The sequence below is a fragment of the Lolium perenne genome, chromosome 7 (assembly GCF_019359855.2).
Source record: "Lolium perenne isolate Kyuss_39 chromosome 7, Kyuss_2.0, whole genome shotgun sequence".
Taxonomy (NCBI): Eukaryota; Viridiplantae; Streptophyta; class Magnoliopsida; order Poales; family Poaceae; genus Lolium; species Lolium perenne.
Window position 1 is genome coordinate 2893440 of NC_067250.2, and position 22385 is coordinate 2915824.

Sequence of the window (22385 nt, forward strand, 5' to 3'; positions counted from 1 at the left end):
TTAGACGCCATGATATAAACTGTTGCTCTCGACAGGATACTAAACATCTTAAATTTCAATGTGGCTTTAGTGAGGAATATTTTATTAAGAGCTATAATCGGAATTGCTATATTCATTATGGGTTCGAAGAGGTAGAACAATTTGTCTTATTTATGGGAGCCTCCGAGATAGAATCCTTCATGGTTGAGAATTATGAAACTTGTGCTATTTGTAAGGACCTTAAAGATTATGTCTCTACTATCCTTAATTCTTGCATAGAATGCTACAGAAGGAATCCTTATATCCTTGATTATAAAGAGAGACACATTAATGCACAAGAATGCACTCACAATTTGCAGGAACCGGTGGAAGAAGAAATTGATGAACCTGAAAGCTCATTGGATGAAAAAGAGGAGGAAATTGATGAACCTGAAAGCTCATTGGATGAAAAAGGAGAGGAGAGTGACGAACAAAAGGAGGAAGAATGGATTAGCTACCCATGCCAACCTTCTAATGAGAGTAACTCTTCATCTCTTACACTATTTGATTGTCCTCCATGCTTACCGAAAGAGGTTGAATGTTATGTTCTTGTGGATTCTCTTGAAATATTACCTATGAGTAAAACTTGTGAGAATAATTATGCTACTGTTATATATGATAATCCATGCTACTTTGATAAATCTTATGATAATGCTTTGTTTGTGCCTGATGTCGAAATGCATGGTACTAAAGAATTTTGCTTGGCAAATGTTTATGATAAAGCTCTAGATGATGGTCCTATGTTACTTGATAATATTAATTGTACTACTAATGAAAATGGGATTGGAGAGGATTTAATTTTATCTATGTGTCCCATATCTCTTGAGATTGATCATCTACCTTGTTATATTATTAATAAAAGTAAGTTTGAAAGTTTTAATTCCACTATTCTTGAACTTGATAAAAATTATGTGTTTGGAAATCATGGAAAGTATGCTGCATGTGATAGTTATATTGTTGAGTTTATTCATGAAGCTACTGAGAATTATTATGAGAGAGGAAAATATGGTTGTAGAAATTTGCATGGTACTAAAACACCTCTCTATGTGCTTAAAATTTTGAAGCTACACCTGTTTTATCTTCTTATGCTTGTCACTTTGTTCTTCATGAATTTATTTGTGTACAAGATTTCTTTTCATAGGAAGCATGTTCGACTTAAATGTGTTTTGAATTTGCTTTTTGATGCTCTCTTTTGCTTCAAATACTATTTCTTGCGAGTGCATCATTAAAACTGCTGAGCCCATCTTAACGGCTATAAAGAAAGCAACTTCTTGGGAGATAACCCATGTGTTATTTTGCTACAGTACTTTATTTTATATTTGTGTCTTGGAAGTTATTTACTACTGTAGCAACCTCTCCTTATCTTAGTTTTGTGTTTTGTTGTGCCAAGTGAAGCCTCTAATCGAAGGTTGATACTAGATTTGGATTTCTGCGCAGAAACAGATTTCTATCTGTCACGAATCTGGGTCTAATTCTCTGTAGGAAACTCAGAAAATTATTCCAATTTACGTGCGTGTTCCTCAGATATGTACGCAACTTTCATTAGTTTTGAGTTTTCTGATTTGAGCAACGGAAGTATTTATTTAAAATTCGTCTTTACTGGCTGTTCTGTTTTGGCAGATTCTGTCTCTGTTTTTTGCATTGTCTCTTGTGGACTTTAAGCGGGCTTTTCTAGACGTAGAGAGCTGTAGCTAATGTTTTATTGAGTTCTTGCAATGTGCCACTACAGGACCAAGGTGGATTCAATTTTTTTGAGTACTAATCCCTCTAATGAAGTTTATGAGAAGTTTGTTGTGAAGGAAGTTTTCAAGGGTCAAGAGAGGAGGATGATATATGATCAAGAAGAGTGAAAAGTCTAAGCTTGGGGATGCCCCCGTGGTTCATCCCCGCATATTTTAAGAAGACTCAAGCGTCTAAGCTTGGGGATGCCCAAGGCATCCCCTTCTTCATCAACTTATCAGGTTCCTCCCCTGAAACTATATTTTTATTCGGTCACATCATATGTGCTTTACTTGGAGTGTATGTGTGCTTTTATTTTTGTTTGTGTTTGAATAAATTCGGATCCTAGCAATCCTTGTTTGGGAGAGAGACACGCTCCGCTTTTTCATATGAACACTTTTCTTCGTTTTACTTTTAATGTTCAATGATAAAAGTTGGAAGCTATAGCACTTATTATTATTTGGTTGGGAAAAGAAAATGCCTCATATGTCTTGGATAATTTGACACTTGGCAATTGTTTTGAGCTCTCAAGTAGATCATGATTAAGTTTTTGCATGTGGTTTAAACTTATTAGTGGAGAACTACCGTAAAGCTTGTTGAAATTGGTTTGCATAATTGATCTCTCTTAAGGTCTAGATATTTTCTGGTAAAAGTGTTTGAGCAACAAGGAAGACAGTGTAGAGTATTATAATGCTTGCGATATGTTCTTATGTAAGTTTTGCTGTACCGGTTCATACTTGTGTTTGCTTCAAACAACCTTGCTAGCCTAAGCCTTGTATCGAGAGGGAATACTTCTCATGCATCCAAAATCCTTGAGCCAACCACTATGCCAATTGTGTCCACCATACCTACCTACTATGTGGTATTTCCTGCCATTCCAAAGTAAATTGCTTGAGTGCTACCTTTAAACAATTCAAAATGCTTCTCAATTTGTGTTAATGTTTTATAGCTCATGAGGAAGTATGTGGTGTTTATCTTTCAATCTTGTTGGGCAACTTTCACCAATGGACTAGTGGCTTCATCCGCTTATCCAATAATTTTGCAAAAAGAGCTGGCAATGGGATTCCCAGTCCCAAATTAATTAAACTAAATAGACACTCCTCCATGGTATGAGATTGTTGGACGGCACCCGAAGGATTCGGTTAGCCATGGCTTGTGTAAGCAAAGGTTGGGAGGAGTGTCATCATAATAAAACTAAAATAAAAAGGCACTCCTTCATGGTATGAGATTGTTGGCAGGCACCCGAGGATTCTGTTAGCCATGGTTTGTGAAAGAAAGGTTGGAAGGAGTGCCACCCAAAAATAAAAATAAAATGGGAGCCGCTCTTTGAATGTTTGTCTGGCAAGGGGGTTAGAGTGCCCACTACCATTCGTTGACAACAACAAACACCTCTCAAAACTTTACTTTTTATGCTCTCTTTATGTTTTCAAAATCAAAGCTCTAGCACAAATATAGCAATCGATGCTTTTCCTCTATGAGGACCATTCTTTTACTTTTATGTTGAGTCAGTTTACCTACTTCCTTCCATCTTAGAAGCAAACACTTGTGTTAACTGTGCATTGATTCTTACATACTTGCATATTTGCATTCATCATATTACTTTGTGTTGACAATTATCCATGAGATATGCATGTTGAAAGTTGAAAGCAATCGCTGAAACTTATATCTTCCTTTGTGTTGCTTCGATGCCTTTACTTTGAATTTATTGCTTTATGAGTTAACTCTTGTGCAATCTTTTGATGCTTGTCTTGAAAGTACTCTCCATGAAAAGTTTTGCTATATGTTATCTACTTGTTAGCAACTATAGATCATTGCCTTGAGTCACTTCATTCATTTCATATGCTTTGTAATAGTATGATCAAGGTTATGTAAGTAGCATGTCACTACAGAAATTATTCTTTTTATCGTTTACCTGCTCGGGACGAGCAGGAACTAAGCTTGGGGATGCTGATACGTCCCCGACGTATCCATAATTTCTGTCGTTCCATGCTTGTTTTATGACAATACTTACATGTTTTGCTTGCACTTTATGAGGATTTCATGCATTTTCCGGAACTAACCTATTAACGAGATGCCACAGTGCCAGTTCCTGTTTTCTGCTGTTTTTGGTTCCCGAAAGGCTGTTCGGGCAATATTCTCGGAATTGGACGAAATCAACGCCAAACCTCCTATTTTTCCCGGAAGCATCCAGAACACCGAAGAAGAGTCGGAGAGGGGCCAGGGGCCACCACACCACATGGCGGCGCGGGCCAGACCCTGGCCGCGCCGGCCTAGGGTGTGGCGCCCCCAGGTGCCCCCCTGCGCCGCCTCTTCGCCTATAAAATCCCTTTCGACCTAAAAACGCAGTACCAATTGACGAAACTCCAGAAAAGTTGCGTGGCGCCGCCGCCATCGCGAAACTCCAATTCGGGGGACAGAAGTCTCTGTCCCGGCACCCTGCCGGGACGGGGAAGTGCCCCCGGAAGCCATCTCCATCAATGCCACCGCCTCCGCCATGCTCCGTGAGTAGTTCCCCCATGGACTACGGGTTCTAGCAGTAGCTATGTCGGTATACTCTCCCCCATGTACTTCAATACAATGGTCTCATGAGCTGCCTTACATGATTGAGATTCATCTGATGTAATCGGTGTTGTGTTTGTTGGGATCCGATGGATGATACATTATGATTAGTCTATCTATAAAGTTTGTGAAGTTATTGTTGCTGCAATCTTGTTATTCTTAATGCTTGTCACTAGGGCCCGAGTGGCATGATCTTAGATTTGAGCTCTATACTTATTGCTTAGGTTGTATCTACAAGTTGTATGCACATGTCACTGTCCGGAACCAATGGCCCCGAAGTGACAGAAATCGGGACAACCGGAGGGGATGGTAGTGATGTGAGGATCACATGTTTTCACGGTGTGTTAATGCTTTGCTCCGGTACTCTATTAAAAGGAGTACCTTAATATCCAGTAGTTTCCCTTGAGGCCCGGCTGCCACCGGCTGGTAGGACAAAAGATGTTGTGCAAGTTTCTCATTGCGAGCACGTACGACTATATATGGAAAACATGCCTACATGATTAATAAGCTTGATGTTCTATCTTAATGCTTTGATTCCTATCAATTGCCCAACTGTAATTTGTTCACCCAACAGTTGTCACTTATTGGAGAGTTACCACTAGTGTAGATCGCTGGGAACCCCGGTCCATCTCTCATCATAATATACTTGTTCTATATGTCATTGGAAGTAGTATCAACTATCTTCTGGTGCCATTGCTCTCATATTGCTATTACTGCTGTTATTATTCGTTACTACTGCTCTCATATCACTGCTACTTTCACATCACCCCTGTTACTAGTGTTTTTCCAGGTGCAGCTGAATTGACAACTCAGTTGTTAAGGCTTATAAGTATTCTTTACCTCCCCTTGTGTCGAATCAATAAATTTGGGTTATACTACCCTCGAAGACTGCTGCGATCCCCTATACTTGTGGGTCATCACTTGACGGCGGGGTCCACTCGTCAGTGCCCTTTACAACTACCGAAGGGGTACGTGATATAAGCCGTTGGATCAAAAGGAGATCAGACGGTTGTGGTGTCGTCCTCGTCGGAGACGAGCTCCGACGAGCACAAACCCTAGCCGGCAGCCATGAGGGTCCAGGGAGGGCCCTTACCGGGGTCCAAAGGGGTCGGCGAGGCGGGCAAACGGCAGAGGAAGCTCCGGCGAGTCGAAGGAGGGTCACGGCGGCTCCAGTGAGGCTCGGGAACTTCAGCTCGGTCTTCAGCGTCTCCGGCGGCCTCCGGTGGTGGAATTGGGGCAGCGTGGTAGCTAATTGGGAAGTGCGAGGGCTCTAGAAGCTTCACTGGAGAGAGGAGAGGAGGATGGAGTGCTTGGAAGAGGCTAGGAGTGGCTCTATTTATAGGGTCGACGAGGAGCAGAGCGGCACGGGAATGGCGGTGGCGTCGACGATTTTACAGAGGGGGAGGAGCATGGGCGAGGGAAGGGAGCTGCTCACAGTGTCACCGCGTTCGTCATGGTGGTCCTGGCGCAGTAGGGGGTGGACGGGAGCGTGTGGGCGCGTGATCGTGTCCGGCGGACAGTGGCGGCGATCGGCGATGACGACGACGGCTACAGGGCACGTGCGGGGAAATGGAGGTGTCTAAGAGGGAGCTGGGTCGTGGGTGAGTGCGTGGGAGAGAGGAGAGGGCGAGAGGGGGTCTGAGGCGACGGGGCTATGCCGCGCTCTGCCGTGCCCGTGAGCGTGGCCGTGCCGATCCTGGCACGCTCTGGGTGACATGGGCACGGTCTGGTCCGGACGGTGCACGTCTCCTCTTCGACCAGGGCGAGTACAGGCAGATGCAGTGGAGTGAGGCACGTCTAGTGGACAAGGTGAGGTGAGCCAGAGGTGAGGGGAGAGAGGGGTGATCATGGTGAGTGGAATGTGAGTGACATGGGCTTGTCCTTGTTGCTTATCTCATGTGATCATTGTTGCAATGACTTGGCTTGGTGCAGGGGATGCAAGAGAGAGCTGAGGATGACCTAGGCATGGATGGTTTAGTCTAAAAACCTCTGGATATTACAGTGTATGGAGTTGGCAGATTTGTGCACACAAGGTGCTCGACACAATGGCCACAAGAACTTTTATTTTGAATTTTGCCAAAATTTTTCTTGGGTGTGATTCAAATAATATTTGGCACCTAGTGATGGTGTTGGTTTGCAAAGTGGAGGTGGTTTGGTGAAAATCAAATTTGGTATGATCTTGTTTGTGTTTCAAAGTTGCTACTTTGCAGTCTTATAACAAGCAATTGAAAAAGAATTTGTATGGATGGTCAACACCACATGTGATCACCTTGATGTGCTCTTGGATGAGGAGCAAAGAGTTGAGAAAGTTTAGTTTAAAAATTGCTTAATACAGGGGCTCAAAGTAGGCATCAGGCTATTAATTTCAGAAATGACCATTATCATATGTGACTTGGTTTTGATTTTTCTTTTGATTTGTTTTGCATTTCTTTGATTCAAATGTTATTATTTTGAGCTTATTGATGTTCTCCAACTATCAACACAAGTTAAACATGGCCTAGGTTAAGATTTGCAAATGTGCCATAGGCTCATATATGAATTTCATTTTTTTTCTTTGACCAAAAGTCATTGTGTTGGGTTGATTGAGTGTTAAGTTGGGTTTAGTAATGGTTTCAAACCATTTTGGTAAAGTAAATAGGGCATAGACCCATATTTGCAAATATGGCCATTTGCCACATAAGACTTTCCTTTTATTTTAATTTCTTTTCTTTGTTCCTTTTTTATTTTGAGAAGGGGTAGGGTTTAGGGTTTAGAAATAGGTTCAACACTTCAAACAAACAATCATGGCAAAGACCACCACATACATGCATGAGTACTATGCATATCAAGTAATTCAATTAAAGTTTTTGTTGGCTCCAAAATTTGAAATAAGGGAAATTCATTTTCTTCTTTGTTTTAAAATTTGGGATGTTACAGTGAACAAAACGGTTCCTTCCAAACCATTTGACCTATCTCAACATTATCTTTACTATTATATTGAAGTTGGGGATGGTGTACACTTTGACATCAAACATTCGGAAGATCCTAGCCGCTCATCACCTCACAAATGCCCATCAAACAGATCAGCAGGCGCGCCAAAGTAGTATTATGTACCAATCAGATCACCACAAACAATGAAACAATCACATCCTTTACTTGTAGCAGGCACCAATCAAGTAAATAACGCCAATCAAGCAAATACCAATCAGATCCGTACCAAATAGATCCCCACTATAAGGGAAGTCAAGAGGAATTTGTAGCATCCACCAAACCAAGGAAACAATAGTTTAGGTAATTTAAAGAAAAGATGGAAATCAGTCCATCAAACAAGGTAATTTGAAAAAATATGACTTGCCACCACTGTCATTGTTCTTCTGTCCTGATGTACGTCTGATGAGATTCTGCATGATGTGATGACTGCCAATTTGTGCTGCTTCAAGTTGACATATAATTCTTACACCACGTCATTTGTGTCTAAGGTTGTGACTTGTGAGTAGTGACCCAGTACGGTATGAGTATTGTCGGTAGAACATTATGACCAAATATGTAGCAGCGTCAACAAGCCTCTCAGCTCCACCGCCATTCTCATCTTTTCAACTTTGACTATTTCATGTAAACTCTTTCTCATTATGAAAAGGAGGAGCATGCACGTTAGTAACTTCCTATATGCCTTTCCTCAGGGCGGCGACTGCTGTGTTCCTGCTTCGTGCGTGGTGGTCCGGCTGGCGGCGAAGGCGCTCCGGCCGCAGCTCCTCTCTCCCGATACCTATGCCCCCCTGTTTCACCGATTGACCTGGACACCTGGTATCATCTTCCAAGAGGCACGAGTATACTGTATTTCATAACGTACTTAGGAGTTAAAAAAATAGATCTGTAAAAGAAGAAACAAGGCAAATCATAAAGAAAACAATGTGATGTGTGGCAAATTATAAAGAGGCAAGTAATGTGTGGCAAATTATAGAAGTCCTAAATAATATGTGGCAAATTATAAAATCTCCCCTCCTTTCAGGAGCGAGAAATTAATGTCCGGATAACTATTGCAAGGATCAATGAAAAAATCATAGACGCATGGAAATCATAGATACAAAAAAATCAAAGATAGTGTTGAGAATCATGGTGGATTTTTTCCCACACTCGCCGCCTCAGAGTTTCCATTGAGGTGCACCGTGCCCACGCACTCTCCTCCGACGCGGCACTACCGCCACATGTCTCACTATACCATGGCCACCTCCATTGAAGGTCGCTAGCTCGCTGCCACCAACCCATGAAGCCCGTTGTCTCAGGTGAAGCCCACTGCCTCACCTTTGAGGCCAGGACCAGCTTATCTACATGACCACGTCATCTCTCTTCTAGGTCGTCACTGGCGTCTCCCCATCCTAGACCGCCCCACGATGAACCCCCACACCAAGAAACGCTGGATTGTCCTCAAGAATGCCCTAACCTCTCCTTTCAGATCCACGTTCTTAATTGTGTTCATTGGTGAGAATGATGGGCGTTCCGCTTGTTTTGCAGTATTGACGTGCTTAATTCCGTTCACCGGTGAGAATGATGGGCGTTTCTTTTGGTATTGCAGTAGGGGGAAGGAGGTGCGAGAACTGGATGTCTATACAAGCCAAGGTTTCATTTCGAAAAGAAATACATGCCAAAGTGAGGCCTGCCATAGACACCCAACAATTGTTATTGTTTGAGCTGACTGTTTCACGTAATCAACTATTCCAAATTGTGCTTTAGTATAAAGGTGAAGACACAATCGGTGGCTCGGTGATTTTTCTCCAAAGGTTATATTTCTTCCTTGCAGGCAGGGAATTATAAACAAGCGAGAGTTAACAGAGGTAAGGGGAAGGTTGTGTGCTGCACTCTAGGCATCCAGGCTGCTTATAAGCTCCCCAACCTGTCATTTCTTGCTACCAGTTGACATGAAGACTGGACAAGACCAAAGCCACCTTGGATCAAGCCAATGTGTATGAGGCTATCGATTCTAAAATTGGAAGGGTCGTGCCCTTTATCGTCATCTGAAACCATATATGTGAAGCTCTCATATCTGCAGCTGAAACAATACCTAGCTGCTACGATGGCAATGAGGCCGAAGCTCGAACATCTGCTGCCGGTCTTAAACTCCAAGTTGTTTGACCCTACCATTGCCATCGCGGAGTCTAACAATGCCTCAAGACTATCTAGAATGGTGACAAGAACCTCTGAAGGAACTGGTATGTGTAGGATGAGATCACCCAGCTTAAAACATCTTCTGAGATTTTTCTTTTGCTTCTAAATTTGAAGAGTGTGTAATAAGCAAGTTCACAAATTAATTTGTGAAGTTTGCTTACAGTAGAGCTAGCGAAACCTAAAGGGTTCATCACCTGATTTTCTTTTTAAATTTATTGTAACGGGCAATGTATACTCAGCTGCCTGACAGTGATTTAGATACTCCCTTCCCGCCAGAAAAAGTTGCTATTCTTTTGTTCATTGGATGCAAGTTTATCCATGACAGTAAGCTCACCCATCGAACTGGCTGATGGCCGCTCTCTAAACAACATATAGTTACTTTATCGTGGTTTGTAAAGTAAGATACCTTTATCAAAAAGATTCCGGAAGATACGAAGGTAAGAAGAAAAGCTATATCTGTAGGGACCAATTGGTGTCTCTAGGATTTACAAAGCAAAGCTTTAAAAAGAGCAAATCGTAAGAGAATTGCAAACCCTTTTTATTCGCAAAAATTAAGAATTACGTAGTTGGTTTTATATGGTATAATGGTAGTGCTGAAAACAATAATTAAATCACCCATGTTAGTGTGTCACCGACTCATCGTGCACCAAAGCACCAACTCGATCGAGTGGCAAGTTCGGTTTGTTTTAAGAAAGCGAGTTTTGTCACGTTGAGATGCAACCATCTAAATCAAAATGTAAAGGTTGTAAACATATTCAATTTGTGTTATATTGTGTGCATATCTTTTCTGTTTACGCGAATATATTTATGTACATCATATGTTCACAAATGAGACATATCTGAATTCATTGTAATAATTTAAAAAATTAATCGTATAGAAACAGGGGCGTAGCAACACACGGGCATTCAACTAGTAAACATAGTACAGCAGTTTTACTTTCTATACATTCCTTAGAACATTGATATATTGGTATATTTTTCAAAATATTTGGGTATTCAACTGAATACCTTTGAATTGAAGTGGGCCCGCCCCTGGGCACGATCGGTTGAAGAGACTGATAATTTGTTTCTAGTTCACAACCTTCAAGATTTATTATTGGCATAGATTTCCTACATTCCTATTCCCTTTAGCCTCCCATTTCTCCCATGAGGAAAAACTAGTGTGCTTAAGGTTATCTAAATGCTAGGGACCCTCATTAGTGTTATGCCTTGTTGCTTATTCAAGTCTCTATAGTAGTTCCCTTCGATTCAAGGCTGTGAAGACAGTTTCAATCGGTTCGATGGAGCCTTGGTTGTTTTGTAATAGTCCACCACCTCGTTTCAGAATCTTGAAGCTTGATTATTCACCCCTTTGTGTTTCTCGTTCGCTCGGATCAAGCTTCAAGATTCTGCGGGGCATATTATTTTTTTGTTTCAGAATCTTGAATCTTTCACATTTTTTTTGGGGCATTATGTTCTTGTTTCAGCAGTCACAAAATTTCAGAGCTTTCTCTGGAACATTTTACTAGCGAAGCAGCGCACTCACAATGGATCTCCGGATGGTTATTTGTTTTCTTTGCCACAGATTCTATGCGTCCTCCTCGTCGTCGCTGCGTCGTCGGGGACGGCGGCAGAGCGCCGCCACGTCCCTCCGGAAGCGGGCCCCACCGGGGAGCAGAGCACGTACCTGGCGCCGACGTGCCGGGAGCACACGACGTCGCTGACGGACTTCGGCGGCGTGGGCGACGGCACCACGTCCAACACCGCGGCGTTCCAGAAGGCGGTGGCGCACCTGTCGCAGTACTCCCGCGAAGGCGGCGGCGGCAGCATGCTGTACGTGCCCGCGGGCAAGTGGTCGACGGCACCCTTCAACCTCACCAGCCACTTCACGCTCTTCCTCCACGCCGACACCGTCATCCTCGCTTCCCAGGTCCGTGCGATTCACCACCATTAGTTTATCCCCTGTTCATTTCTTGGATTTTTTCAGTTTCTGAATTGTGATGCTGAAGAACGCAAGCTAAAATAATTCAGTCGACGTGTTCTTGCAACAGGACATCACCGAGTGGCCGGTCATCGATCCTCTGCCTTCCTACGGCAGGGGAAGGGACCACGCCGGCGGGCGGTACACGAGCCTCATCGGCGGCTCGAACATCACGGACGTGGTGATCACCAGCAACACCGGCACCATCGACGGGCAGGGCGCGACATGGTGGCGACCGGGGTGTGGAAGGAGGCGGCGAGGATGGAGGGCATCCAGGGCGCGCCCTTCAGGGGGATCTGCATGGCCAACGTCACCGCCGAGATGACCAAGGCCAGGAAGGTGTCGTGGAACTGCGCCGACGTCGAGGGCTTGTCGGCGGACGTCACGCCGGCGCCCTGCGCGCCGCTGCAGGGCGCGCACGGCGGCGCCTGCCCGTTCCCGACTGACACGCTCGCCGTCGACGAGGTCACAGTGCAGCGGTGCTCTTACACCCGAGCAGTGGCGGAGGACGAAAAAAAATTGTGGTCGGGCAAAATTTTAAATGTTAAAAATTGCCGAAAAGAATAAACTGTTTCAAAACATTAATAGTTTATATAATGGTAAGCAATTCACAGATTTGTCCATGTTAGTGAGCTCACAATTCAAAAATTTACAGGTCTTCGCAGGTGTTTGGTTTAGATTGGCTGGCACTAGCAAGTGGCATAAAATATCTCTTCAAATATGCAATTGGAAACATGAAATGCATTAGTAGTTTGTCAATGTTACCGACCTTACAATTCATAAATTTAAAGTTATAAACTTCAGCAATTTGAAAAAAACTTCTACAATTGTACCTCTGCTCTAGCTGCAGTGTTCTTCCCCTTCATGTCCATCTTAATTCTTCTCAAGTCTCGAGTACAAAATCGAAAACAGCTCTGCATTCTCCGGAAAACCTAGATGCTAGACCTGCGTGATTTGCAGGACTAGGGGCGCGCAGCCGGACGGCCTGGCCGGGGGCGGGGGAGTCGGAGGAATCTCGTCGGGAGAAAGCAGCCGGCGGTGCAGTGAAATGATCTCCTGAGCAGAAGTCGCTTCTGGGCGTCTGGCGTGACTCGCGTCGACCGTCGAAGACGAACAGACGAAACAACTGACTCATGGGTCACGAATCACGATCGCTGGTCCTTCTCACTATCGAAGCGCAGGACACGGACGGTTGGTTTCCGTCCACCACGCGCGGCACAGCTAGCATAAGCCCAATTTGGTTGCTTAATTACTGCTTGATTGTTCTCCTCCTGCTGGTACAACACATCTTTTTCTTTGGTTTTCCCTTAAAAATATGTACAAAATTGATGGTATATCCACATATGCATATATATTCGAATTTTTGCTGAAAATCAAGGTAGGGCAAGTGCCATACCTTGCCCAAAGGGGAGCTCCGCCCCCTCGTGCACCCGCTGCTGCTGCAGTACCAGGGACCAACTAGCTTAGCTACCTCAGTTCTGCGGCTTCTTATGCATTGCTGCCTTGCTGGTTGCCAAATCCATGTACTAAACTGAGACAATGTTCAGACGAAATACAAGAACAATAACAATAGCAAGCTTCCAGCTTAGCTCACAAGTGACAACCTTTGGTGTGTATTTTTTTTTATAATGGGAGCTTTATTACTTTTGATAAGCTATTACAGTCAACCTCTGTATAGCTAAGACACACATAGTCATTCAAACGTCGCAAACAGGTCTCAAAAGCACAGGTCTCAAAAGAGAAAAATAAATAGGCGAATTACATATCAAACATGAGAAAATGTAGAGACCCTTAGGATGGAAGAGGTGGCCCAATCCTTAGATTATGCTGCCACCTATGTTAAAAAATGTATCCCTCGCCGTATCCTCCAACCGTGTACAGACGTCCGTAAAGAGGTTGCGGTTCTCCGGCTTTTGCAGTGCAGACCACGAACCGTGAGTAGTGGTATATCTGTAGATAACCTGCAAGAGAGCAATTCTTATCATTAAAAACTTTGTCATTTCTGCATAGCCATAGCGACCCTATAACAGCAAGCACTCTCACCCTAATAAGCGTTCTAAATCTGTGATCAATACCATGAAGCCAATTACTGAAGATATTGGCTACACTAGTTGGGGGATACAGATCAAAAGCTACCATGACCATATAGATCTGGCAAAGCGACACTGAAAGAACAAGTGTTTAATCGTCTCATTGTGATGACATAAAACACACTTAGTACTCCCAAGACAATTGCATTTCACAAGATTATCTTTGGTTAGAATTACCCCTCGACGCAAATACCAGCAAAAAATCTTAATTTTTAGCGGAATTTCCATCTTCCAGATTTTCTTGTTTCTATCAACTGGTATATCCAGTTGGATGATTGCATTGTATAGTGAACTCACTGTGAATTTTTCATTAGATTGTAAGTTCCAACAAAATTCATCTGGCCCTTCAGACAACTGAATGGATTGCAAACGAAGTAGTAAAGCATACCATGCAAGAAGTCTCGGGCCATGTAAATCTCGTCTAAACGTCACTGGCGGAGGTGAGGTTGCCATTACTAAAGCAATGGTATCACTTTTGCAACGAACAATGCTATATAACACCGAATATTGTTCAGAGAGAGGTCTATTCCTTAACCAGGAATCCTCCTAGAACTGTATCTACGATCCATCCTTGATGTTGAAAGTACCAAATCTGAAGAAAAATTTCTTCGTAGCCATTAAACCGGCCCAGAAATGCAAGTCTCCCGGTTTCCAACGGATTTGGGATAACACTTTCTCGCCAATGTACTTTCTTTTAACTAGGGTCCGCCATATACCATCTTCGGTTAGAAACTTGTAAAGCCACTTACCTAATAAGGCTGAATTTTGACCTCAAGGTCATGAATCCCAAGCCCCCCCATATCTTTGGGTCGGCATACAACAAACCATTTAACCAGTTGATACTTCTTTTTTTCACTATCCCCTTGCAAAAGAATCTCGATCTATAATAGTTGAGCTTGTGTAAAATACCTTTTGGAAAAACGAAGAAGGATATCATATCACCATGTTGGTGAGCACTGAATTAATGAGTACCAGTCTTCCTCCCTGGAATAGCACTTTACCTTTCCAACTACTAAGTAGCTTCTGAAGTCTTTCCTCCACTAATTTCCACTCAGCAAATGTTAATCTCTGATAGTGAATCGGGATTTCCAAATAGTTGATAGGAAACTAACCTTGCCCACAACCAAACAGTTCCGTGTATTCGGCAACTGAGTCTTGGGCTTCGCTGAAACAGAACAATTCACTTTTATGAAAGTTGATTTTCAGTCCTGATAAATGCTCTAAAGCTGCCAGTATTAGCTTTAGATTTCGAGCTTTAACGATGTCATGTTCCATAAATAAGATTGTATCATCAACGTATCGAAGGATTGATAAACCCCCATCAACCAGATGTGGGATCACCCCTTTAATTTGGCCATCAGATTTAGCTTGTTCAATCAAAATAGCGAGCGTATCAACCACGATGTTGAATAAAAGTGGTGATAGAGGGTCGCCTTGGCGCAAACATTTTCATGTCTGGAAAAAGGTGTCCGCGTTAACCCGGAGCGCACCGCTTCGCCCCTACCCAAAATCATTGAGCAATGTTCGCCACTCAGGTGAAAAACCTTTCATCCTGTGTCTGATGAATGAAAGACCATTTGACCTTATTATAAGCCTTCTCAAAATGTAGCTTTAAAATTACCCCATTCAACTTTTTGGTATGCATTTCATGTACCGCCTCATGTAGGAACACATCTAGGATATTACGTCCTTCCATGAATGCAAGATTTACGGCTTTACCACATGTTTCACCACTGTATTCAGTCTAATGGTGGCCACTTTCGTAAATATCTTGAAACTTACGTTTAAGAGGTAGATAGGCCGATATTGCTGAATCCTTTATGCCTCCTTAACCTTAGGTAACAAGATAACCTCACCAAAGTTTACACGGAATAATTCCAATTGTCCAACGTGTAAAACGCTGAACATTTTTAGGATATCCGCTTTGATAGTGTCCCAAAAAATCTGATAAAATTCAGCGGGGAAACCATCTGGACCTGGGGCTTTTTAACTTCCTCCTCTGAATAAGGGGCTATTAAAATAGCATTCTCCTCCTTAGACACTTGGGGTATGTCGGCTATTTGAGATTCATCTAGGGAGAAGGAACTCTCCTCCGGTGGATCAAATGGACCCTTTTAATAGTTAGTAATATAGGATTTGAGTTTATTATGGCTTTCAATTATCCCTTCTTCCTGTACTAGATATTGAATACATTTTTTCCTATGCACTGGTAATCTCATGATAATATCTCATATTTGAATCTCCTTCCAGAATAAATTGTGCTTTTGAACGTTGGTAACACTTCAACTCTTATTCTAGAAGAAGACCCGATAATTGAGTATTTGATTGGTTTTTTCAATCCAATTATGTGCTTGTTAGAGGTCTAACTTCAGCGAACGCCTCCAACTCATCGATAAGAGTTGATAAGTGAAGTTTCTCCTTTTTAAGAATACCAACCATGTAGCTAGCCCATCTAAAAAGGTGTTTAGCACACATCTTTATTCGACCTTAATATTGGATTAGTGCCATGTACTGGTCTTTACCATACATTTTTAACCATCTCATTGCTGTAGCTATCGAAGTTCAAACTTGAACGGTTGCTTAGACAACGGTCTTGTGTTTTCGATAGTTAAAAGTAGGGGAGCATGGTCCGACAATTTTTTAATACGTTCTAGGGCGCGGACAGACACCATAGGGTATTTATCCTCCCAAGTGGTGTCCATGAATACACGATCTAGTTTCTCGTATGTTGGGTCAGGTAAACTGTTAGCCCAAATAAACAGTCGGCCTGCCATCTCAACCTCTCTCAAGTCTAAGCTATCAATGCCAACATTAAATAAGAAAGGCCAGTGGCCATTAAAAAGACCTTTAATTTTTTCACGGCGGAATCTTAGCAAACTAAAACCCCCCTATGAGAATATGATACAGATCATCCTTTGCAAGATTAACTAGCTCACGTAAAAAGATCAGCACCATAAACGGAGACCAGAATCCGGATGAAATTATCAGCTCGGTTCCGAGTAGTGAGTTTAATGTGATACTCGCCATCGGAATTAGTTAAAACTTTCATGAAATCTATGCGGACTCCAATAAGCAAGCCCCCGAGCTTACCACGAGGTGGGCGAGAAAACCATTCAAAATTTATTCCTCCGGATAACCAGTTCAACAAAGTTTGAGAGTAATCACGCTTTCCCGTCTTAGAAATAACAATAAAATCTAAGTTATAGAAATCTAAGTTATAGTATTTACAACAATCGACAATATGAGAGTGTTTAGCCAAGTCACGAAGACCTCTGCTATTCCTAAACATGCCATTCAGTTAACCTTTGGTGTGTATGCAAATTACGCTGTATGAACTACTGAATTGATAATGCATGAAAACTCATCAGCTGTCAGATAACAATTTCGACCTTACGGACTTTGCTTTGAGATCGAGAGAAGGAATATCATATATATGGAGCGGAGAGTCGGAGAGATTCAGTGAAACCGTACCAACAATGCCTGATTGAGAACGTTGTTTACCTGATCTAGGCTAGCTGTTAGTTTATATATGTTTCTAATCCAAGATTCAGTTAAGTGTACCTTTTTTTAGACAAATCCGACGGGGACAACGAGTTAATTTCATGGAAATGTAAAACGGGACAAACAATCTGTTGCGTTTCAGGATTAGAATCTCAGTAGAAGTATCCCGTGCTTTGGAACAACGGCGACGGTGACGCGGTGGATGGTGAGGGCGAGGAGACGTTGCCTTGGCTGCCGCTCCACGCGGCGGGGACGAACGGATGCGCCGGGGTGTGTGGCGCTGCCATGGCAGCAGCCCACTCCATCTGCTTCGCCTCCTTCGCCACCGCTGCGACAACCCTCTTCGCCTTCAGCTTCGCTTCCCTCGAGCGGCGGCTGACGTTCTCCATCGCCCGCCGCTGGATGTCGAACGCCCACTCGGCGTTGATCATCTCCGGCGGCCACTCCTTGACAACGGGTGCCCACGCCTCCTTCTTCTTCGCGGGAGCAGGTTTGGCAGCGAGGACGTCCAGTGCCGACGTGCGTGGAGCGATGTACTGTCTCATCTTCATGGCTGGACGGCGGAATAAGGCGATGGCTTGCGTGCTGATATGGCACCAATAACGGCGAGAAAGTTAATGCTTTTAGGGGAACTAGCCCTGTCTCGCCGACAGAGCTGGCATACGCTTGCTTTCCATCCGGCGCCCCCGATAGCCTCCCGCCATTTGGGGGCGCCGGAAAAAAACATTTTTGAGACGCGTGGCTAAGGAAGCATTTTGGCGCATAAAAATGATGAGTGGAGATGCTCTAAACACAACGCATTTGATAGTAGAAACAATGAACGGGGGCGACAGCCGAAAACAGTGACTAACGCGAGAGAGGTTTTACGATGCCTTAAACTGCATCTTTTCTATGCTTCGTTCTCTTATTCAGGACAGGGTCGTCCCCAACAGACTAAGTAAAAAGATCGCCCATGATCCTTACATCACGCGCCATCCCTCGTGGCCAATCACAAACACACGCACTCCCCCAATTTGGCACAACGTGAACATGCACGTTTCTGGCTTACAAAACCTGGTCCAGCTCAAATAGCGAACCTGAATAAGCGACGCTGATTGTCGACACTAAATGAAAATGATAATGCATAGAAATTAATGGATGGCAAGGATAAAATAACATAAGGCACCTTCACATGAAGGGGCTAATCAGTCTCAAAGAGAATTCAAATTTTATCCTTGCCTAATGAACAGACATGATGGCGCAGACGGTCTGGACGACAGTGAGCATGAGGAGCACGATGGCGGCAAGGAGGGAGAAGGTCCTCAATGGTTTATGGAAGTATGTGCGCACGAAGTGGACCCAACACTTGTTGATCTGCCGACGGAGGAGGTGGCCGAGGTAGTCATCCATCTGCTTGAGAACATCGTCGAGGGGGTCGTCGATGACGTTTTTGGTGAGCCTGTTGAACATCCTCGCCACCTCCTCGTCTGGCCCGATGTTGTTACGGACCACCCCCTCTTTGCGTAGCCGCTTCACGTCCTTGGCCGATTTGACGATCTCCTCCATGAACAGCACATACCTCGTTACGCCATAGGTGGCGGTGACGTGAAGATACTCAAATGCCATCATGTTGAGGAACATGTTCTCGGTGGTGTCGTACACCTCCAGATATGGTATAGTCAGCAAGCCCCTCTTAGGGTCGAACTTGATATTTTCGAGGATGCGCGGACTGCTCTTGGCGAACTTGATCCCGGCCTTGTAAAGCTTCACTGTTGAGAACCGAGAGCTAACACCGTCGTTGGATTCTGGCGTAGAGTATTCGATGTCCAAACTCCGCGGCTCTACTTCCATGTACGAGTGGATGAGCCTGCTCTGACGGAAAATGTCGAGGGGGTGGAGTCCCAGTTTTTTGCCAGCCGCCTTTGTCGGGAAGCTGTCCGACGAGGACATGAATTTCAGCACCATCATGTTGAGCTCAGTGTCCTGTGGTACCATGCATTCAGATGTTAAATACTACACATTTTTTATGTTTAGAGAAGTCATGTGTGTTATACCCCTCTGTTTCATATTACTCCTCATATAAGGTTTGGTCAAAGTTAAACGTTGTCACGTTTGACCAATTATATGTATACATAACTTTCTCTGTTCTATATTAGTTGTCGTAGATTAGAATGTATCTATGCATGAAATATGTCTAATTACATCCAAATATGCCACAACTAATATGAAACAGAAGGAGCATTGTTTAGAAAATAAAATAACATCACTAGTACTGTAATTACAAAACTTGACTTCGACTAAACATTATATGCAAAGTAATAAGGCCTTTCACAATAGCCAATAGGGAGGTTCTAAGCATGTTTTTATAGGAGCAATTAAAACTATTTTAATGTATTTTTTAAGTGTTGTCACTTAGACTACTCATAGTGCGAGTAACATAGTAACATCGTACACTTCAAGACATACGTTTTGGTTACATAGCATGGAATAAACAAAAAAAAGAGCGAGATGGTAACTAGCTATATATGTTATCATAACATTCCACACCCCAAAATAAGATAAAGTCTACAACATAATAAATAATACAATACATGAAACGACATATAAGCTACTACCCATTGTGAAGGTACTCCCTCCATTTTAATGAATAAGTCGCCTTCGTTTTGCGTGCCTTTTCTGTAACTAAAAATTACTTTAAATATATGAAAATTGTTGGTAAAATTAACTTCATTTGAAAGATTTTTGAATACCAATCCAACGATACTAATTATGCACAATACATTCAAGATTTTGTTGCTCAATTTTTCAGTCAAAATTCGATTTAAAATGCGCGTGCGCTTTATTCATTACAACGGAGGTAGTAGTAACTTAGACAAGTAATATGGCATATTTTACTTGTCTAAGTTAGTTCCTACTATTACCAGCCTTAGGAGTGTTTCATTTAATATTTTTAGGCTCATGAATGAATTGTGATTGGACTAGCCAAATTCTTAGCTAAGATTCGACAACCCTCTCTTTTCGCACTAATATGATGCCACATCAACAAATAACCTAAGATACATCGCTAAGAAACCTTATTGTGAAACGCTGAGTAAATATAAACGTAAAGAGGATGGTGTTTTGGAACATGGGAGCATATGCTCCCTCTATTTTGAAATTCATCGTACACACATTTTGAATTTCAAAAAAATTGAAACGAAAAATTTGCACGTACATCTTCACGTGCTACACGCTCACAAGGTTGTTTCATAAAAAATGGACTTGTCATATGACGTGTGTAAAAAAGACAAAACTCAGTGCTAAAAATAATGTTTTTTACAAGATAAATTTTCTCTTTTTTACATAGACCACAAAAAATATTGTTTTTTTGTGAAAATTGACGAATGCACATATATTATGGAGATGTACATGTAGAATTTTTTGTCAAATTTTTTCGACAACTCGAAATATAATTTTTTGGTATAGGGAGCATACGCACCCGGGAGCCGAATTGAATTTCCGCGAGTAGCTTTTGCTAATTATATTGGAGTTGCCTTGGGGCTTTATTAATTTATTAAAGCTGGACACATCATGTTTTCTGTCACAAAAATATATATACTAATTTCTCTACAAGCTACTATTAATTTATTAAAGCTGGACACGTCGTGTTTTCTGTCACAAAAAAAAATACTAATTTCTCTACAAGCTACTCCCTCCTTACTAAAATGTAGTGTATACAAGTTTTTTGAAGAATCAAATAATGTAAAGTTTGATCAAATATGTAGAGAAAAAACATCAACATCTAGAATAAATAATCAATACCAATATACCATTTGATTATCTGGATCAAGATAAAAAAAACTAAGCTTACCGACATATTTTCAGGCTCAACATCGATGATCCTCTTGAGCACCAGAAGCGGCAACTGGTTCTCGATCTTGTGCATGTCCTCACGAATGCACGGTACAGTATACTGTTGGCCATGCGGGCCGAATATGGGATCATTGTCATCGTAGTCCTGGACGTTCTCCCCCGCGGCCGTCCTCATTATCTCCAGCAGGAAGCACCCGTCCGTGACCATCACCTCCAAGAAGCGGCCTCTATCATGTCGCCAGTCCTGGCCGAGATCCACGTACGCGTTCTCCAGCTCCCCGGCCACCTCCTGCAAGGCGGCAATGAAGTCTCCTTTCTTCTTGCCGGCTCGCCTCAAGACGTGCTGGAGCGCCCTGTCCTTGTGCCCCTCCATGGGCAGCAGCTCCAGCTCGCCATGGTGGAAGGGGCCGATGGACACGGTGTTGGGCGTGTAGGCGTATGGGCCGGCTTCCAGGTTCTTTATGCGCGCCGGCACCCGGTAGATGCAGTGCGCCGCCCACTGCCGCTTTTCCGCGGCTGCCAGGGGACGCGCGGTGTCCTCGACGTCCACTACATATTCATCCCTGGCCGCGTCGGCTCTTCCGGCGAGTTCCATTTCCATCAGTTCTATGCGTGCTGGGGTTTCCAAGATGCTGCTTCCTGCATAGACAGATTTACATGTGCTTGCATAAAATTATGAAACATTGGCGATGTGTATATATAAAAACATGGGGGCATGTATATATACCGTTTGGGGCACCGATGTCTGATTGAGTAGGAGAGACTTGCATGGCATCGATCTCTGCTCTACTGCCTCGAATTGACACTGAAAGCTTGTGACTTCTTCCTCAGCAGGATGCCACTCACACCTGTAATATATAGGACGGTACGCAGTAGGATTGTAGCTCGATCCTTCTCCAAAATGGAGCGTCTTTTACACCTTTTGTGAAAGCTCTGACCATATCCTTTTTTGAGGGGAAAGCGGATCATATCCTGATATCATTAGGACATGGGTAGTAACTAGTGATCCAACAATCCTTACACTAATCGATCCAACCTGGCTTTGGAGCAGGGGGAGCGTGCAGGATTATATATATCGAACCATGAGGTGTCGGTTTTGCCATCCTGCGGGTCATGTTCTTCTCCAAAGCATGTGTACGCGTATGCATTCCGTTAGTGGCACACAGAGTGGGTTATGGGCGAGGATCTTCTTTACCGCTCACTGCTACCGACAAAGTCTATCATGGACGGCACAAAATCCTCGTCACAATTTTTTTCCATCCCTGATTAGTCTGGCGGTCACGTAAAGTTAAACCGCTCATGGTCACAAATATTGTTTTGAACCCACCAGCACATAATTTCTGGCAATAAAAAGACAGTATGCATCGATAGAAAATTAGAGCGTTTCTGAAGCCATGCATGTCACTTTCCTTTTCTCTGCCAGCCTACAAATATGCTTGCCATATGTAACGTTCTATAATAGCACATGTTGTGGATGTAACCACGACAGGTACTACCGGGGGTAGCACTTCGTTGATACGAGGGCAAAGAGACACGGCCATCTGCGGGTCGAGGTGCACAAGACG

The 22385-nt window shown here is 43.2% G+C and overlaps 3 protein-coding genes across 3 annotated transcripts in view; 1 reads left to right on the top strand and 2 right to left on the bottom strand.

Moving 5' to 3' along the window:
- Nucleotides 1–9420, bottom strand: part of LOC127324042 (UDP-glycosyltransferase 91D2-like) — a 36605-nt gene extending 27185 nt beyond the window's left edge. The window contains exon 1 of the mRNA XM_051352140.2: nt 9335–9420. Coding sequence (XP_051208100.2) covers nt 9335–9420 — 86 coding nt within the window. The remainder of the gene's footprint in view (nt 1–9334) is intronic.
- Nucleotides 9421–9665: 245 nt separating this feature from the next.
- LOC139833132 (probable polygalacturonase) lies at nt 9666–11885 on the top strand. Its single transcript, XM_071823303.1, has 3 exons — nt 9666–9762; nt 10905–11347; nt 11469–11885. The coding sequence occupies exons 1-3, from the start codon at nt 9666–9668 to the stop codon at nt 11721–11723; spliced, it is 795 nt and encodes a 264-aa protein (XP_071679404.1). The 3' UTR covers nt 11724–11885.
- A 5983-nt stretch (nt 11886–17868) lies between these two features.
- LOC127324043 (UPF0481 protein At3g47200) lies at nt 17869–21811 on the bottom strand. The gene is made up of 3 exons (XM_051352141.2): nt 21548–21811; nt 20819–21459; nt 17869–18951 (listed from the first exon to the last, which is right to left on the bottom strand). The coding sequence occupies exons 1-3, from the start codon at nt 21588–21590 to the stop codon at nt 18208–18210; spliced, it is 1428 nt and encodes a 475-aa protein (XP_051208101.1). The 5' UTR covers nt 21591–21811; the 3' UTR covers nt 17869–18207.
- Between the last annotated feature and the right edge of the window lie 574 nt (nt 21812–22385).

What these genes read in the sequence shown, in the direction of transcription:
- LOC127324043 (XM_051352141.2), bottom strand. Translation starts at nt 21,590, where the DNA reads ATGCAAGTCTCTCCTACTCAATCAGACATCGGTGCCCCAAACG. An exon ending in AGACATCGGTGCCCCAAACG is followed by an intron (nt 21,460 to 21,547) that starts GTATATATACAT and finishes CTGTCTATGCAG; the next exon opens with GAAGCAGCATCTTGGAAACC. An exon ending in TTGAGCCTGAAAATATGTCG is followed by an intron (nt 18,952 to 20,818) that starts GTAAGCTTAGTT and finishes ATGGTACCACAG; the next exon opens with GACACTGAGCTCAACATGAT.
- LOC139833132 (XM_071823303.1), top strand. Translation starts at nt 9,666, where the DNA reads ATGTATACTCAGCTGCCTGACAGTGATTTAGATACTCCCTTCCCGCCA. An exon ending in ATGCAAGTTTATCCATGACA is followed by an intron (nt 9,763 to 10,904) that starts GTAAGCTCACCC and finishes TTCTTGTTTCAG; the next exon opens with CAGTCACAAAATTTCAGAGC. An exon ending in CCGTCATCCTCGCTTCCCAG is followed by an intron (nt 11,348 to 11,468) that starts GTCCGTGCGATT and finishes TTCTTGCAACAG; the next exon opens with GACATCACCGAGTGGCCGGT.